The sequence below is a fragment of the Parasteatoda tepidariorum genome, chromosome 5 (genome assembly GCF_043381705.1).
Source record: "Parasteatoda tepidariorum isolate YZ-2023 chromosome 5, CAS_Ptep_4.0, whole genome shotgun sequence".
NCBI classification, from domain to species: Eukaryota; Metazoa; Arthropoda; class Arachnida; order Araneae; family Theridiidae; genus Parasteatoda; species Parasteatoda tepidariorum.
Genome location: NC_092208.1, coordinates 52678676 through 52699268, shown reverse-complemented (window position 1 = coordinate 52699268; position 20593 = coordinate 52678676). Strand labels below are relative to the sequence as shown.

The 20593-nt window shown below is 27.8% G+C and overlaps 1 protein-coding gene across 1 annotated transcript in view; it reads right to left on the bottom strand.

Moving 5' to 3' along the window:
* Positions 1-20402, bottom strand: part of LOC107449137 (alpha-mannosidase 2C1) — a 27659-nt gene extending 7257 nt beyond the window's left edge. The window contains exons 1-13 of the mRNA XM_016064579.3: positions 19927-20402; positions 16854-16968; positions 15800-15984; positions 15103-15233; positions 14772-14991; positions 13097-13224; positions 9968-10096; positions 8720-8879; positions 7464-7609; positions 5652-6049; positions 4414-4668; positions 2588-2814; positions 865-1038 (exon numbers count right to left, since the gene is read on the bottom strand). Coding sequence (XP_015920065.1) covers positions 865-1038; positions 2588-2814; positions 4414-4668; positions 5652-6049; positions 7464-7609; positions 8720-8879; positions 9968-10096; positions 13097-13224; positions 14772-14991; positions 15103-15233; positions 15800-15984; positions 16854-16968; positions 19927-20172 — 2514 coding nt within the window. The 5' untranslated portion in view covers positions 20173-20402. The remainder of the gene's footprint in view (positions 1-864; positions 1039-2587; positions 2815-4413; positions 4669-5651; positions 6050-7463; positions 7610-8719; positions 8880-9967; positions 10097-13096; positions 13225-14771; positions 14992-15102; positions 15234-15799; positions 15985-16853; positions 16969-19926) is intronic.
* Positions 20403-20593: the final 191 nt, after the last annotated feature.

Genomic DNA, 20593 nt, shown 5'->3' with positions numbered 1-20593 from the left:
TTAAGCTAGGCAGAAGTGAGTAGTCTTTGTCGATAGATCTCTATTTTAGTATTTTGTCGAAAGCGCTTTTTTTCACGAATTTATTTGACGATTTTTGATTTATATCACGAATTTATTTGCTTTATTATTGTTATTAGTTATTCATTGAAAAATGAGTCTCAGTCGCGCTGTTACGCTTTAAGATTTTATACTATAGCACATTTCTAATAGGTTTAATGAATTACATGTCATTTATTTGAATTCAAATTTATTTTAATGACTTAGTATTTGATAAAAAGATGTAATTTTGTTTTTTAAAAAAAAGTTGTTATATGGATTTGAATGATTGTTTTGAATTCTTAGAATTTTGTGTACTTGCAATGTACCTAAGTTGTTAGCGAGTGAAGCGAGCTTGGTTTGCGGAGCAAACCTTATAAGATTGGGTAGCAATTTTCGGGGGTTGGCGAGTGTTAGCGAGCAAGGGGCGCAACCCACTAGTTTATTTATATTATTTTTAAAAGTCATGCCAATAAGAACATGATCACACATGCTTTGTAGCAGGAAATATTAAGTGTTATACAAAATGCAGCTTCATTTGAGCAAAACATTTGTTTAAAATTTAGAGAAAAAATGTAAGATACAGTATACACAATCTCATTATCTGATATGCTACTATAAATTTTAACATTTTTAATTAAAAACCAGGACATTTTCTGTTGAAATTATTTCTTGCATGAATTTAAAACATCCTCAACAACAGCAAATTAAAAATCAATAAATTGTACAACAAAAAAATTAACATGTTGCAACAAATTATAAATAAAAAATGTGAGGGTAATCTAGAAGGTGATGCTTTAACATAAGAGAAAATATAATAAACCATACCTTTAGAAACTTATGATTTTCTTCCCAAACAATTGTGCTTTCAAACAGCAAGTAAGGATGAACAGCATCAATTGATATCTTTTGCTTCATTTCACTATTATTGCCAATCTTGACACGAAAAGAAAGGGAAGCTCTTAAAGGACCTTGTTCAATTATTTTAAGGGGTTCTACAACCTTTAAATAAAAAACGGTTATTTTAAAATTATTTCAAAGATAATCAAACAATCACTAAATCAATGCAGATAATTTTTAAAAATAAATAAAACATAGAAAAGAAATTCCGAGGAAATCTAACACATAAAATACTAACACATAAACTGATGCTGAAAAGAGAAAAAAAAATAATTAAAAAAGAATTTACTTAATTTTTTTTTCTTCTTTTACGAACTTTTTGACATTTAAAACTTTTCATAACATTCATTACAGACTTCAATAATTGAACTGTTTGTGCGTATGCAAAATCTGTCAATGAAATCGAACAATACTTAAAATAAAAATTGCAGAAATTACTTGACATGAAAACACTTTACAATGTTAAAGGGAAATTTTGTCAAATAGCATAATTTTATCAAACTCCTTTTCATTGCCAGGTAACTGAGAAGATTATAAAAATTTATTCTGTCATTTTAATCAACAATTTTATTTTAGTATAAATAACCCTTTAACATTGTAATATTTTCTTGTTAGTATTAAAAAAATGGGAAATATGCACTGTTTTACCACTTATAAATAAATTGATGTAACTAGATATTTTTTTAAAAAAAAAGGCTTATTTTAAAAAAAGTCTGATTGATATGTTGAATAGTTTTCCAAGAGTAAGTAAGTGTTTACAGTTTCAAAACAAAAAACAATTTTCATTTTACTTTTTCAACCACTTTGTTTTTAAGAAAAATGCATGAAAAAGCTGCCCTCTTTCACACTATTTATATAATTGAAAGGTTTAAGACCATAAAATGATGAGCCATGTAATAAGGTGACAGTTTTTCTTCAAACTATGTTCTTAGAATTGTTTTCAGACCAGAAATTTACTAACTTATGGAGTTTACACTAGAAAACAGAGCAATACACCAAAGCATGAAAGATTTTTTTTCACCAGAAACACTCCCTTAAACAGTTTCAATCTGTAGCTTATCATTATATCGCCCCTAGTCGCCTAATTCTATTCGAAATGATAAATATTCTGGGTTTTAATTTTTATATTTTCTAGGATACTAAACTTAATTTTGGACTTAATACACGTTAGTTTTGTAACCAATCAGTTCTGTTATAGCAGTATATTTAATTTTAGAGATTATTTAACACAGGTTACATTATTTAACCCATTGACTTACTAATATCTTTCTCCATAGAACCATGATATGTGTTGCCTTGGTTGCAGTGGAATTCTTAAATTTTCTCTTGGAAACGGGCATAGTACAACTAAATTCATAAGCTGCATCAAATTATAATATTAAGTGCAGATATAATATTAAGTGCATATACAATCTCTATATATATTAATATATATTATGCATATAATATTAAGTGCAAATCATAATATTATGTTAATTCCCCATACATAATTTGTTTCTCTATTCTCAATAAAAATAACTTCATTGGATTATCCACAGTGAAGATTGTTATGTTTTTTAGTAGGTGATCCGTAGATTATAAACAGGAAATTGTGACATTACCTATTTTAAAAAAATTAGTAACAGCACATTTAATCAATATAACAGAGTACCTCTCTTATGGCATTCCTTTCAGTTTCAACATGATAATCCATTACATCCCATGCATCCCAATAAAGAGGAATATCATCAAATAAGACAAATCTATTGCCCACACAGCCTGCAGCAATTGCTTCTTTGCGACACTCTGATAATATAAGAGAAGAAACACATCCTTCTGCATTAATAATTGCTTCTAAGAACTGATTTTTCAAAAAATAGCTGCCATCTTTTCTAGGTTCTGAAACATTATAGAATATATTGTTTTTATTTATTTTAACAAGAAAGAACTAGGAGATTCAATTTTTTGCAATATTTCAATATTATTATTTACACTTAATTAAAAGTGTATACACTAAGAAAAACAAAAAGTTTGAGATGAATTGATGGGAAATAACATTTTAAAATAGACTGTGCATTGCTTAATATTTAATTAAAAGACTTCATACTTTTTCTTGTAGCCAAAAAATAATATTCTTTATTACATTTGTGCATCAAAAAAGCTGAAAAAACTTAAAATGCTGACTCTAGAATGTTACAGTTCTTCATCAAAAAATAAAAAACTTACTAAAATCCAAAATAAAAATCAATCTATTTTTTTTTTAAATAAATTAACTGTAGAAACTATCACACAGTAGCACAAATTTAATATGATAAAATTTTAGCGATTATTTTATGAAATTTGAATATTATTTCATTGCAAAATATTTTAGTTTTAAATCAAATGAGTTCAGTAAGGAAATACAATATAAGGATATAAAAAAAAAATTTTGATGTATAGTTATTCAAACCAACTGGCTCAAAACTTTCAGCAAATCATAAATAATATTTTCAATCTACATCTACAATATGTATGTAAATAAAGAAATGCATAAAACAAATAGAAGTAAGAATATCCTAGGGAAGTAAAACTTTAAAAAAACGGAAAAATAAACTAAGTGTAATAAAACAAACATGATGCATCCACAGCAAGCATTTTAATATGCATAGTACTTCATTTCTTAACTTTGTTAAAGGGAAGGATATTAATATGTAATTGTAAAAAGCAGCAATAAAAATTACAAAAAAAACAGGCATTAATTAACAGTGGTAGTATATAAAATAAAAATGGACAAAAAAAATATTAAATAGAGAGAATAAAAAACAGAAAAAAAAATTATTGTAAACATCTCATGTGCTACAACCTGTCGCATATTTTGCTCTAATTTACCAACAACAAAAGAAATTAAACCATTATGTTACACCTACAAGCATTTATAAAAACAAAAAATGATTCAGTAGTTTACTGAAAATAGAGTGTCGAAATCTATTTGGCCCTTACAGATTTGTCAGTTTTAGAGCGTATTTGCATAGAATGCTTGCTAATTTGAAGTAAACGTAATTACGTCAAAAAAGTGAAAATATACACTAGTAAGGCTCTATATAAATGTAGTTGGTATATAACTTAAAACAAAATAAAATGAAAAATAGCTCAGATCTCACACTTTAAAATTATTGATGTACCGTAATTTTATAAAAAATTTCAGATAAAAGTTGCCTTTGTTTAAATGTTCGAGGAAAGTGGTAAATTTGTACTTTAAATAAGCAGAATTCAAATTTTTTCATTTTATAGTCAAATTATGACTCAATTATTTCTTAAAACATATGCTTAATTTCAATGTTTAGTGTACTTAAAGGGACGAAAAACATTTCTGGGCATATTAAGAAATGGTCAAAATGAGATTCAAGCAATTTTGTTTGAGACAATATCTCAATTCTTTCTCAGATTTTTGCATAATTCATTGCAAATTGTATAAATAGAAACATTCCTATAAAATAATTTTGACAAAAAATATCAAACCTATAAAAACAGGGGCTTTAACAGCAGAGAGACCACGAAGTAGTTGATAACCCATAGGAACTACAACAACAGGAACTAGAGTGCCCCCACCAGACTCATTGCTGATGTTTTGCATAGCTTTACCGACACCTTCTATCCACATGCGTCTAGATATTTCATCCTTATACCAAGGCACTCTAATAAGTTCTGTCCTTTGCCACGACAAAACATTCACAACCACAAGTTCTTCCTCTTCGCCTCTACCTTCTGGTACACCTATTGGAAATTATTTTTTTTAAAAAGTAAACTTAAAATCTTGCCAATCACAAATAGAAAATACCGGAAAAAGTAATCTTATCTAATCATTCACAAAGACACACGAGTGATGAGATTGGTAGAAGAATTGGTATTTATGATGTGCTATGTTTTAACCATAGCCAGATCTTCTGGAATCTAAGAATACAATGCAATTCCCCTTATGTCCCTTTTGTTGTCTAAGGTTATGCTAGTGATGACTCATATTGAAATTGTATTTCAAGCAGCAAAAATTCTCCTAATTCGTTCATATGTATGATAGTCAAAAGGCTTAATATAAAACATCATGTTTAAAACTTAAAAAAATTTCAAGCAGAAAAATTACTTCAATCAAGGAATTTTCAGGAAAAACACTAAATTTTTTTAAGTTTTGAATGTTTAAACCAATTTTTTTTCAATCCATTCATTGAAAATTATTTTGTGTACTTATTCTTTTGATTTAATGTAAGTTTATGCTAAAGAAACTTAAATTACAACTTTTTATGCTAAATAAATCTATTGAATATCTGAATCTATTGAATAAATATATCTGAATGAAGTAAAGCATACAATGCCATAGTTTTGGTTCTATAAGGGAAAACTTTTTGTCATAGTTGAACACTAAAGTGTTCAGTTATGTTGTTGTATAATAAAGTGTTGTATAATAAAAAACTACTGTTGTTGCACAATAAAGAACTACTTGTGCTTGTATAATAAAGAAAAAACTTCATTATTATACAAACACAAACCAAAACTACAGCTTTATCCGTTTACGTTGCATTATTATTATTTTTTTCATTTTGCTTAGCTTTATTCATATACAGCACAAAAATAACCATTTCTTCACTAGGATAAATAATCAAGCTGATATCATTTTTATTCAAACTTGTTTGCATGAATAGGTCATTTTAATCTAGTATTCTTTATAAAGACTGCATAAAAAAACATGACATAAATACACTTACCAAACAACCTACGGACAGCAGTATCCATTAACCCTGAAGCACCTTTCAACACTTCTTTGTAATAAAATGCTGCTTCCTTATGGACATCTTCAATGGATGAACCAGGCAAAACATCATGAAATTGATTAAGAAGCATAATTTTCCATAGTCTTTCTAATTCTAGTTCTGGGTAGGCCTTTTTATCTTCATCCCTACAAGCTGCTAATAAAACACTATGTAAAAGTTCAGTGTCTCTAAGGAGAATTTCACACTGTCTATTCAAAAATTTCATTTTGGCTTGTGACGTGTATGTAGCATTATGAAGCTCTAAGTAAAGTTCCCCTGACCATTTGCATAACTGATTCTTATGCTTTTCTTCAACTATAGAATAAAATTGGTCTGGTGTGCCATGTTGTACCCTTTAAATAATTAAATATTTCCAATTAGTTTCAAATTACACCAAATTAATAAAAAAAAATGTTTAGTACTTTAAAAAAAAGTGCAAAAGAAACTTTTAAAAAATTTAAGGGGTACACTCTAGAACAAATTAATAAAAAATATCCAAATTATTTTGTTTTATCAAATCTTCTCTAGTACCTGACGTTAGGTATTATATATGTACCTGCCATTAGATGCAAGCATGGTGCAAAACTCATTTTCTGGACACAACACATCAGGAAAATAAATCAATATTGTAAACCAAGAACATTGTTCAACACCACAAAAGCTTGCGTTTCCTAAAGTAACCCTTGCGATGCAAATAAGAAGAATTGTATCAGAAGATCTAAGCCCATAACGGAAAGTTTCAAAAGGAACCTTAAGCTGTGAATTGCAGCGGAAGTTTGGCATGCCAAAACAGCTTAAATATATCACTTCCTAAAATCAAACTCTTTTTTAATTATTTAGAATTTAATTATTTTTTGTGTAATAAAGTTAAAAACTTTTGTTGAAGTGCTTTTGGGACACCCTATTTAAAAATAAATCCTAAAATAATCTTAAAAACACAGCTTCATAAAAATTTCATTACTTACTATAACTACTACTAAAATACTAATAACAACATCTGAAACATTGCTATAGATTTCACAATATATTTCATTGATAAAATAAGCCTTTCTAATTTTTCCAGAAAAAATTTCCAGAGAAATCAAAACATTGAAATTAGAATTATAAAGAGTCATTTAATAAAATTAGTAGAATATTTACATTTAACATTTAAAAATTGAATTTATTTTTATTTAGGCTATATTCGTAACTGTAAAAAAAAAAAAAATTATGAAAACAATTCTAAAATCAAAGAAAGGTAAAATATGAGAAATTACCAGTTTTTACAAAATATTTTTAAGTCATGAATTGTATAAAATTTGATGAGCTTCAATCACTTGAATCAAAAACTTTAACAAAAAAACTAAGAACTATGTCAAAACACAATTGATGACCAAAAAACTACTATGTACTTCAAAATAAAAACCTATTTAAAATAAAAAGATATTCCTTTAAAATTAAACAATAAATTCAGTTCAAACATTATTTCTTTCTTAAATTTATGTATAATTTAATGAAAATCTGCACATTAATCAAAATAATGATGCAATTTTCATTAAAATTGAAATAAATATTAAATGTGGAAATATGTGGGAAAAAGGGTAGCAATAATCAATGTGGGTCTCATTTTTAATTTCACAAAAATTACACATCCAATTTTGCCAAAAAAATTTTATAGTTGCAACATTTATATAGTTAAATATATAGCTGAATAATAGGAAGAAAAAAAGAACAAATTTGAGGATGTAAAATTAAAGCAACATTAATTAAAAAAATTACTTTACTCACAATGGCAAACCATCAACATTATTCAATCTTTTAATTCTCTCTAACATTTCTTCAGTAGGTCCACCTCCACCATCTCCATGTCCATACAACATCATACTACATGACACCCGACCTTTGTCTTGAAGATTATTAATAAGTTTCACAACCTGCAAGTTTTAATAACAATAAAATATTGTCAAATGCATGCTTTTAATGATATACCTTAACTAACTCATTATTAATAACTTATTTTAACAAAGTTGATTGAAAGAAATTTCAAAATTATAATACCTGAAAACTGTAAGGAAACAAAGCAAAAATGCAGGTAACAAAATAGGAAAAAAAGACGAAAACTAACTATAATAATTTCAAAATTAAAAAACACTTTACAAGAAAATTACAAGCTGCTTAATATGAAGAATAATTCTTTTAACACCATTATTACATGCTTAAAATTATAAAAATTGAATTTATATTCCCCTATACAAGTTTTCGAATTATTAATCATATTTACAATATCATAAAATAAAAAAGATTAATTCTACATTTAAATTAGTTCAGAAATAACAATGAATAAAGAATGTAAAATTATAAGAAGAGGTCAGTAAAACAAAACAAATGAAAAATCGTCAAAAATAACTACATTTGCTCTTTTTTTTTCGGTAATCAAATTACTAATCTAAACTAAATCAAATTTGGACAAATAAACTACAAATCAAAAAGCAAAATTTAAATTATTTTAACAAAGTTGATTGAAAGAAATTTCAAAATTATAATACCTGAAAATTGTAAGGAAACAAAGCAGAAATACACTAAACAAAATGGGAAAAGTGCTAACTAACTATAATAATTTCCACTAAAAAATTAAAACATATTTTGTAAGAAGCTGCATAATATGAAGAATAATTTTTTTATTACCATTATTATGTGCTTAAAATTATAAAAATTGAACTAATGATCCCCTATACAAGTTTTTGAATTATTAATCATATTTGCAGTATTATTAAATGAAATAATTAATTCTACATCATTAAGTGCAGAAATAGCAATGAATAAAGAATGTAAAATTATAAGACAATGTCAATGAAGCAAACCAAAAGTAAGAGAGTCAAAAGATAATTATATTTGTTCTTTTTTTGGAGGGGTTAAGGACTTAACCATCGTTTGAAGAAAAAAAAACTAAATCAAATTTGGATAAATCAAAAAGGATAAAGGTAAGCATTAATAGAAATAAATGTTAGGAAAATATTTTAATTAAAAATTAATAGCAAGCTTACATCTTCAACAGAAACTGTAGATTCATAGCATTTGGCTGGAGGAAAGTGAACTAATACACTTGAACCATCAATTCCCTCCCAAAGAAAGTTGTCATGAGGAAATGTATTCACCAAACTCCAACTAAGTTTAGTAGTAAGGAATCTTTCAACTCCACATAATCTAAAGAATAAAAATTTAGACATAGAACAACCAACATTAAAAAACAATTCTGAAAACAATGGTAAGACCGAACAAACATTTATGCCTTATGAACTGAAATGAAACGATACTTAAATTAATTCTTTTTTTGCGAGCTAAAACTTAAATGCAGGCGATAAATTAACATTTTAATTAGATATGCACAACAAAATGAAGCACAATACTCTTGGAAAACAAAGAACAATAAGGTTTGAAAAAAAGACAGTAAATAAACCTTAATAAAGCATCAAAAACCAATCATTTTACAAACAAAATGAAAAATTTCAGAAAATAATCATTTAAAAGATGCTAATTTTAATATTTTTCATAATATAAATAATTAGATTACAAAATTATCCTCATTATTAACAAATATTTACAGCCCCCATCAGTGTTTCAGAAAATTTTGGTGTTAGTTACTTCAAGTCAAAGTAAAAGTTCTTTGCAATTCAGTTTTGCAAAACCTAATTACAGGAGTATGATTTTTTTTTTCAACAAATTACTTTAAAATCTGAAGATGAGCACTGTTTCTCAATTTGATTAAATTTCAAGTCTGGGTGCAATAAAATAATTTACATTGTCAGCAAGCAATATGCAAACAAGCATTGTAGCCTTTAGTGAAATTATAAAATATAAAATATATTAAGCTATAAAAACTGGAGTATTAAAGAAGGCAAAGAAAGTAATAAAACTTATTTAGATAATTTATCTCTACGGTCGGTCACCAAAAACCTGTCCAAAAAGTTGATGAGTGAAAAATTTCGCTCAGTTTAATTAAATTGAACAACTTGCACATGCCACTGCATGCAATTCGAAAGCAGGGAAAAATTGAGTTCTTCACTTCCCCACACTCATCGTATACTAATTTATGACTTGATTTGATTCAAGCTTTAAACACAACAACTATGTGAGATAAATTATCATGGGATGAAAATGAAGAAACTTCACTTTCTAAGTTCAAATTGGCCATATTTCCATCTTTGAGGTTTTTGGCAAATATAAAGAGATTATTTATATGGATAAATGAAGTTTTAATTATTTAACAACCTAAAAAATAAAAATATTCTTACTTCATAATTTGTGGTAACTGAGCAGAATAACCAAAAGTGTCTGGCAACCAAAACTCCTTGCATCTTTTACAAAATTCTTGCTGGAAAAATCTTTGTCCATACAGAAATTGGCGAATAAAAGATTCCCCTCTGAAAGAATTTTTTTTTTTTTACATTTTATATGAGAAAAGAAAATTTTAGAAAAATACATGAATATTAAGAAAAAGAAGATGTCTTGATATTTAGGAAAAGACTTTGGTAACATGAAATATTCAGATTTAGAATTTTATACAATAAACAATATATTTTTATACAGTGAAACCCCGATTTTACGTTTCTCAGGGGACTGGGTAAAAAAAACGTAAAATCCGGGAAAACGTAAAATACGGGAAATACTTAGATAGCAAAAAATCATAATAATAATGGGAAAATAAAACAAACTAAAGGTAGTAAAGATGACTCTTTCAAAAGGTACTTTTAAAATCTATATTTTACGAAAAGAATATTAGTATTTAAAGAAAAAAACATACCAGTTCAAGATCACTTTTACAATTTTTGTTAAGAATCATGTAATTTAGGTGCAAAATAGTGCGCAATAGTAGATTGTTTTTTAGACATTGAGTTCAAAGTAAATGCCTCATCTTCCAGGACTGAAATCTTTTGCAAATTTTTTTCCTGGTCTTTGTATGATAGAAAATAGTCTTTCACTATTAGCAAACTTCTCAATGCTGTGTTGAAAGAAGGAACGGGCTGTGCTTCTGTTTCTTCTTGTTCATCTTCATCGGCGGATGAAAAGTCCATAACATCGTCCACGGATGGAGCAGTGGTTCTCTCAGCTTCGCATGTTGCTAAGTTTTCTCGGATGTACTCGTCGAAGTCATAGCTAACTGTTTCATTGTCATTCTCCGAGTCTAGTCTATCTAATCCTGCATCTGTTAACGGTTCATTAGAAGCTACGATTCCGCTTTCTTCAAAACAGTGGGAAATGCACTTTTGTGTAACGCTTCTCCAAGCAGCAGAAATAAAATGCATAGCCTCCAGAACACTTAACTTTAGTTTGCAGGCGACATTTAGGTTTCCGTTCTCTAGTTCAGCTACAGCTTTCCGGACAAGTTGCTTTCTGTAAAAAACCTTAAATGATCGAATAATGCCGAGATCACAAGGCTGTAATTTGCTTGTACAGTTTGCAGGAAAAAACTCAACACGAACGTTAGATAGCTGCAAATCCGGATGTGCACTGCATTGATCGATGAACAAAATTATTTTGCGGTTCTGAAATTTCATCTTTTTATTCAGTTTCTTCAAAAAGTCTTCGAAAAGGGCTTTTGTTATCCACGCTTTTTTGTTTGCTTCGTAATTTGTTGGGAAACTTCTCACGTTTTTAAAGCATCGTGGTTTGCGTGATTTTCCAACAACGAGTGGAGTCACCTTCTCACATCCATCAGAATTACAGCATAGTAAAACCGTAAGACGCAATTTTGACATCTTCCCTCCGTGGCAGGAATCTCCCTTAGAAACGTAACTTTTATCCGGCAGAAGGTTAAAGAAAAGTCTGGTCTCGTCCGCATTGAATACGTCCTTTGGCTTGTATCCTTTGGTCAAATTTGGTAAATTTTTCTTCCATTCTTCTATTGTAGCTTCATCCACGCTTGATGATTCTCCGGAGAGCGATCTATACACAAGATTATGTCTTTTTTTCATCTGGTCAATCCAGCCATTGGAAGCTGTGAAGTCTTTTAAACCAAGTCTATCGGCGATTTCTAGAGCTTTTTCTCTTAATATGGTGCCATTTACAGGTACATTAGCGTCACGAGCCTCTTTAAACCATTTTACTAAAATCCCTTCCATCTCGTCGTACGGGGATTTTTTCATTGTTCTCAGTTTCTTGGCATTTTTTTCACCGACTTTTTCAAAGTTTTTATCAATGCATTCTTTTTTTTGTACTATGGATTGCAGGGTTGTTACGGGAATTCCTTGCAATTGAGCGAATGCTACTTTTGTTCCATGAAATTCATTAAACTGCTTAACAATTTCGGCTTTCTCAGCAGCAGAAAAGTTTTTGCGTTTTTTGCTCACCATTTTCGTACGAAATGGTTTGAAATGCGACCACCTTGTGCTAAACAAAAACAGAGTCTGAAAAGCTGTAGAAACGTAAAGATCCCCTTTGCTTTCCAAGGAAGAAAATAAGTCACTTCATCTGATTGGTAACTGGAGTGTCTCTTCTCCTATCTGTCTCATTCCTGCACCAATGAAATGTGTTGTTTCTGTACTTTTGTTTCTTCGCCCGCTGCCTTGTCCGAGACAGGCAGCAGGTGTTCAACAAAGGAAGGGGGAGAGAGGACTAAAGTTCTAGAAAACGGTAGTCTGTGGAATGCGTTTCTGCTTTCATAGATTTACTTTCAACAACGTGGATGAGCTTTAAAAAAGCAAACATAGAAAAAATATTGCTTATTAAAACATTTTTTTATTTTTTTTATTTCTACAAAAAATGTAAAATGCGGGAAATTCCGTAAATTAAAAACTTACAATCCGGGTAAAATTAACATTGGAGGTATACGGAAAAACTGGGTCCTGATGAAAAAAACGTAAATTCGGGGGACGTAAAATCGAGGTTTCACTGTATTATGTATTTTTGGTTTAGAATGCACATTTGAAATTTTAAAAATTTATTTCAATATTAATACATTTACAATTAAATATCTTCAATAAAAAAGATCCCACTAACTAAACAATGAATATCTTGAAATATCTTGATTACATCTGGCAGTTTCTTAGTTACCCAGTCTTATTCCATTTTCACCTACTATTGAATTAATTTGCTCTCTATTGTATAGTATGCTTAACCCTTCAATCAATAAACTTGGTTGCCTTAATTTTTTCAGCTTAAATAAGATATAAATAAAATTCATAAGTCCACTATTGCATAAATTTGTATCTCTGTACAGTAGACGCATTGATATGAAATACTTTGAAATGTCTACTAATAATACCATAGATAAAGATATGCATGCTTTTTTTCAGATTAATTAAGATTAAGAAAAGTTCAAAGTAAAGAATAGAATGATATATCAGAAAATCAAGTCCTATATCAAGCAATTTAAAATTTTACATTTTCAATGTGTTCACTAAAATAAAAAAAGAAATATGTACCCTGGTAAATTTCCATCCATTTCAACCCAAGTACCACCAACAGGTATAAATTGCCCCTTGGCGACAAAATATTTCACTTTTTCATACAAAGCTGGATAGTTTTCTTTTACCCACATAAATTGTTGAGCCTACAAAAAAAAATGAAATAAAATAACCATCAAACAGACAAAAAAATTTTTAAAAAAATCAAAGCAGTAAGAAACATCATAAACATGAAATAAAAAAAAACTGAGGTTACAATTCAAAACCAATATAAAGAGGAGCTTAAAAAGTGATTTTAGGATTATATCACAGTCAGTCATATAAGTTTTACAATATCATTTACTAGTAAGTTTTAAAATATTTTTGCAAATTAATGACATTTAATGTAAATCAATCATTGAATACTAAGAAACTTGCAAAAAGATAAATAATTTTTAAATGTTGAAAACCAAATGGAGAAAAGTTTCTTATTATTCAACAAGTACTAGAACATTTTTTATGCTTTCTATACATAGGTAATTTCAGTATTCATATTATTTATATATGATGTTATGCTAAACTATATTAGAATACACCAATTTCAATTCTTAAAGTGTTATTAAAAAAAATTAAACTTATATAAATAAAAAATATACATGCAAAAATGGTAAATTCAGCACTAAAAATTAAACTGGTTTCTCACAATTAACTGGTAACAATTTTCACAGTGATCTTATTTCAATTATTAATTTAACTATTTAGAAAAATGCTTCCAAAATTTTAATAATAGGTAACAATAGAAAAGTGATTGGAGTCCATTATAAAAAAAAATCAAAAAATTAAATAATTTATAAAGTTTTGCAGTTTACATACACACAATGAACACCACAATGAAATACAATTAATGAACAACTGCAACAGTTAAAATAAAATTGCAAAATGTAACATTGGACAAATTTTCAAAAACATGAAAGAGACGGGGAGAAAAACATGACATTACATGCCATCTAAAGTATGAATATTGGTGGAATTAAAATGGAAACCCTTCTCGTTAAAAATAAATAATTTACATGTTTCATAATTATTATTTTTGTAATGAGCAATCTATTAAAAACAGACTCCACATTTTCAAATTAATTATTTGTATTAATTAATTTATCTGTTTTTTTTTCAAATTTTCTGTTTTTTTTTTATGTTAATTCTAAAGATAATTGGTTGACATGACCAAAATAATTGGCTGACATGGAAATGATTGGTTAACAATAAGTTTAGTTTAAGCTCTAAATCATTCTTAAGTTCTTGAACAATTTCATTTGTTAATTTCTATAAGTTAAAACTAATTGAATCATAACTAAATGGAAATATAATTGTGGCCATTTTCACAAATTAGTATCACAAGTATAGTTAGTATTAGATGGTTTTCATAAATTAAAATTTTGAGAGAGAGTCTTTTTAGAATTTGAATTTTGTGAAAGAGCCACAAAAAGGCCCTAATTTCCACCAAGATCAACCCCTGTAATAGATAGCCCATATTAACACTTATTATAAATAATAACTGATGCTATGCAAAATAATTAGCTAATGCACTAAATTGAATGTGTTGAATAAAAAATTAATAAAGTAAAATGATAAAAAAAATACAAATTGATATAATAATCAATTTATAGCATTAAAAATACACATTTTATAAAAATACTTTAACAACAAATCTTACCTGAGAACAAGCAAATCTAAATGATGGATACCTTTCCATTAATTGAACTGTAGTAGACCAGCTCCTGGCACACTTCCTAACAGTTTCTTCATACGGCCAGAGCCAAGCACAGTCTATATGACAGTTTCCAATGGCAATTATTTTATGCTGGCTTTCTCCATTGAACTGAGAGAAAAACTTAGTACTCAATTCTTTGGCACTTGCATAACTATCTCGTGAACTGAAAAAAGTATCAAAAATTATAATCTTAATCCATAAAGAAAATCAAATAAAGAAAATAATCTTAATGATAAAGAAAATAAAGTAAAAAGAAATATAAATATGCACTTACTAATCTGCCAGTTGAATCATATTGATCATTTCATTAGCTGCATAAAGTGCATCATAACTTCGAGTTGAATTCTCAGACAAATGCTTTGCAATACCATAGAGGATTTCAAAATCCATGACAAGATCATAAACCTAATTAAAAACATTTTTCAATTAACAGTATCCAATTATTGGGACGAATAATCACAGTTTATTCAATTAAAAATAATATAATATATATGTAGAGAAACAGATATAAATAAAGAGATAATTTTTGAGAAGATATAACATTGAATATCTAATACTGCAAATAAAGAATATCTAGCACTTTCTTTTTCCTTAAATTAAATAAATGTGCATAAATTTAAAAAAAGAAAAATATATAAGGAAAAACTATGTTAGATGCCATAAAACAAAAAAAATTCATTCTTTTTTTTTAATACTACACAAAATACCAATAAAAACTTTCAGTTTCATGAAATTCTGTTTTAATATACATACAAATTGCTTATTTTAAATTAATTAAACTAAATTTTATTAAGTAAAAGTGATTCAAGTAAGGAAAATAAGATTTGGCAGAATCAGTTGACATAATATGTGAACCAGAATTTAGAAAGATTTATGGCCATTGAAAATTACTGAAAAGAACTGATTGATAAATATGAAATCCTTTCAGAAGCTTTAAAAAATATTTTAAGTCAATGAATTAAATAAATTACCTGTCTATCAAAGCAGGCAATATCAGCTAACTCTAAAGTAAAGTACTTCTTCCTATCAGGAGGTGATATCATTGTAGGTGCACCAACACCTTGCAGAGTATTGCAAGCCATTTCAATGTAAAAGGTTTGTCTCAAATCTTCCAAAGTTGCATGCTTGGAAACTATAAAACTTTGTCTATCTTTGCCTATAAAAATATTAAAAATACATGAATACATTGAATTGTATAACATAGAAACTTTTATTATAAAAAACATTTTTTTTATTCATATCTAAGCAGATTTGAATATCCTTCAGGTTATCAAAAAATATTTTTTACAATTATGTTTCAAACTGAATAATAATAACTGGCTGTACAAAACAAGCTAGTTACATGAAAAGAAAATGGCTTAAGAATTTGAAATAAAAAATTTCTTCCAAAAACTTTTTGTAAATGAATTGTAGCATAATAATCCATTTTTTTTTTCGTAATATATAGAAAAATATTTCAAAAAAAAGTCAAATATTCCACTATAGCCCTTTGTGGGTCAGAAGGGTCATGGAGGTTAAGATTCCCAAATTTCGTGACCTACAACATGATTGTGGTAACATAGTCAACATATCACACACACAGGTCGCCTTTACTTCTCAGACAAGCTAGTACCCATCAATATGAAGCTGAGTTAGCTTCAAGCCACCATAGGGAATTTAACACTAGTTCTTTTCTATGATAGCTAGGTGCCTTGACCACTTAACCATCATAGTTCAGAAAAAAATTATAGAGAGGAAATTTAATTTTTTTAAAAAATGCATTTTTTACATTTAGTTAAAAATGTTTAAAAAAAATTGCATTTTTATATTAACAGTGCTGATCATTCCATACATAGTAATTTTAACTGAATACCATTCATCAAACTTTATTTTATAATAAATAGAATGAGCTCGAAACTTTAAAGCAATTCAATAGGTACATAATGGTTTGCATCACTTACATACATGGATCCAGAGACTATCAAAGACAAAATTTTGGATGAAATATTTTTCTGATAACCTAGTTTAAAAACTAAAAATGCATACCATTGAGACCTTGCAGTGGAATTCCATCAGATGTCCAAATCATGCTTTCACAACCAGTTTGCCATCTTAGATGAACTTCTTTCCCAAGCCAGCTCTCAGGAATATCAATTCGAACCTGTACAATATGCCAGAAATGAAAACATTTTATTTTTAAAAAAATTCCCATTAACAAGAATTTCTAAAAAGGGTGGAAAGTAATTTTAAAAATTAGGTTAGTTTTATTCAATTAAAATATTAGAAAATATTAAAACTTCAAACATTTTAAAGTGATATATCTTCTAACTTGGTTTATTGTAGATGTGATTGATTTTTAGTTAATCTTTCAAAAATACCTATTTTATAATCTACATATTAAAAAAAAATCAACCATGCAGAACTTAGCACAAGTTGTAAAAATACATATTGAGGGTGCAGAATTACAGAGAAGTTTAGAGAGATAAACCTTTACTAGAATCCCTAATAATGCTAGATTAAAAATGTTTATTAATTGTTTTGTTGAATGATTCTATTTATTTTCTTAATCAAAAAGTTTTACAATTAATTCTTTAAGTGATGATTCCGAAGGTCAAATTGTACTGAAGCTTTTCGGCTACACACTACTTTTCCACAATTAATTCCATTAACTTTTTTTTGCAAGAATGCCATAACTTTTACCTCTTGACCAGTAAGATATAATATTTTGATTAAGTGCACTTCACTACATAATAAAAAATGTATAGCAGTGGAACCCTGATTCTATGTTTTATGTTGGACAAACGTTAAAAACCGTGCAAAGCAGGATAACGTAAAATCATAGTAAAAAAAATTTTAAGTATGTCTTTTTAAAATTTATATTTAGGAGAAAATAAAATTTGCAATTTTTACATGGTTTTTCTTTGCTTTTTTGCTTTTAGATACAAATTCAACAGTATCCCTTTTAAAAATTACTATTGTTTGCAAATTGTTACATTCACAAATGTTTCAGAGTTTTTACGATTTTAAACATTTGATCAGTTGTAAATGTATCCTACGATATTTTTTACTCAGTTTCAATGTTTTCATTGCTATCAATAAGAATAGGAATCAAATCAGATAATGAAGGAATTGAAAAGTAATTAAATGTGTGTTGCAGTCATACATGTCATTTTTTGAGGAAAAACTGCAATTTTATTCCAAAGGGCCAATATTCCTTTTAGAAAACAAAAAGCAATTAACCCAGAAAAGTTTTATTAAATCCATTTGTAATGCATTTAAGCTGACACTATCCAACACTGTAGAAATCAAATTAATTTCTTTTCGATTTAGAAACATCTTGTAGGTTACCGGCAAGAAAAAGAAATGATTATCTAACCAGTTTAGTGTAACAGTCTATAAATGATAGGATAATTCCAAGATTCAAAGGTTTAAGCTTGCTGGAAAAAATTTGAGTCACAAACTTTAGACTTAAAGCTCTCATACTTCTTATATCCACCCTGTCACTGCTTTTCCCATCTCACACTTTTGATTTTGACTAAAGGGGGAAATACCCTTTCACAGACAAAAGGGCAATAAAATAGAATGGAAAAATTTTCAGAAAAGCTACAAACAACTAATAAACAAATCTTTTTTTAAAAAAAAAAAACTCAGGAAAAATTTGTGCAAGGTTTATAGAGAAAAAAAATTACTATCATCTGTCAGAAAAATACATGAAGTGGAATTTTCTTAAAAAGAACAATGTCAAATCTAGGATAATTTAACATTATCAGCATGCGTAATTGTCACGGACCAGAAGGAAATTACGTAAAAAGCGGTGTGAAGTACGAAATGGGCAATGTAACATGTTTTGTTGCTATATTCCAGGAGTTTTTAATTAAAATACCTCATATTTTTATTAATATGGCTCATAATAAAATACCTCATATTTTATTAATATGCCTCATAATAAAATACCTCATATTTTATTAATATGCCTCATAATAAAATATCTCATACTTTATTTTATTACTTTTAAATGCACAAAATAAGCATAAAAGTTAATTTAAATTGAAAAACCAGCTGGTCATATTTCCACTAGAGCAGTTCAAATATTATGTAAGCATCTAATGAGGATTGCAGGTTTGTGATATGATCATTTTTGCTTACAAGTGAAGAAAGGATATAATCAATACTTATGTATTTTATTAAAAACACTAAATTTTTAAAATAAAATTTAAATTTTGTTTATGCTAAATTGTATCTTTTACTTGAATCTGACCTTAAAATTAGTTTACTTCAATTAAAGTTAAGGTGGAATCTAAAGGGAGTTTCGACATTTTTATGTACCTATGGTACCATATGTTGAGATTTGCTTATAATTGTTGAAAGGGGGGGGACCAAGATTTTCAAAAATATGCTTGCATAAAATTTAAATGCCTCCATACTAATCTCTCTGAAAAATGTGTTGGCTACACTTTCAGTTTCAATTAAAAAAGTAATACTGTCAAGCATAGTATCTAGTAAAAAATTTTGATGCAAAGATGTGTTGTTAGCAAACTCTCTATTACATGGAAATTTAGAATCTTCAGCAGTTTTGATACGTTTCAAATAAATACATGCAAAATATTATTCATTATAGGAAACCAAGCTCTTAATCCTTATCATATCCTTAAAATACAGCATAAATAAATAATATAAAAGTAGCATAGAATTTTTAATCCTTTCAGACAGACAAAACTGAAAGTAGAAAAAATTTTCATGTTGCACATAAGATTTTGTTATGATGACAGAACTAATTTTCCGCTATTTTGTTACTTTATATTGGTACGTATGAAGTAATACAATCAATTCTTATCAAATAATAATACAAAGTAAATAATCAAGTAATAGTTTGTCATTAAAAAATAAAATGAATATATGTTATGAACATTACAAATCTTAAGCTTTTTTGTTAAACTTGTCATGCTAAATTGCATCAAACAAAGCTTTGAACATTAAAAAAAAATTTAAAAAGCTGTTGACAAAGTTTTGAACTAAGAATTCTTAACAATTTTGCATCAAAAACGACTGCAAAGCAAAAAATAAATAAATGTTCTTAAAAGTAATATAACTGGACTGCAAATCTACAAACAATACAAACCTTAAACCAATGCGTAGTCCAAGTAGGCCCGAATGAGGCTCCAACTTTAGTGGGTGCAAAATTTCCAATTTCCATAGCTTCTTTAAAAGGTACTCTTCCATTAGAATCAAAGTGCAAAAGTGTTGGGAGATTAGTCTTTTGAGGATACTGTCGACCATAAAGATTTATATCCGTAAAATATAAAGGAGATATGAATTTTTCAATTCGTTCTAAAGTTGCACGTCTGTTTTTTGTTAAACTTGCCATGATAAACTAATCTATAATTTGTACAAAAACAAATCACATAATTTGCACAGTATTTTATTTATAAATAATTTCAGTCGTTATGCAATTTAATCTTCTAATATAGATTAAGAATCTACAATTGACAACTTAAGTTATAAATTGAGTTTTACATAATTACATTATTTATTTACCGGCAGCAAAATCATCACAACATTACATTTCAAACCGGTCAACAGATGTCACTTTTGATTAGAGTTGAAGTTATTCCCTTCGTTAATTTCCTTTTCACAGGTGTTGCCAATCAATTTTGAAAAATAGATTTCGAAACCAAAAGTGAAAAAGAAAAATAGTTTCGTTTGTGTATGAATTTATCCCTTCTTCTAAAATTTATTTGAAATTTATTCGAAAAAAATATTATTTTTCTTCATTTTTTTGCCAGTCG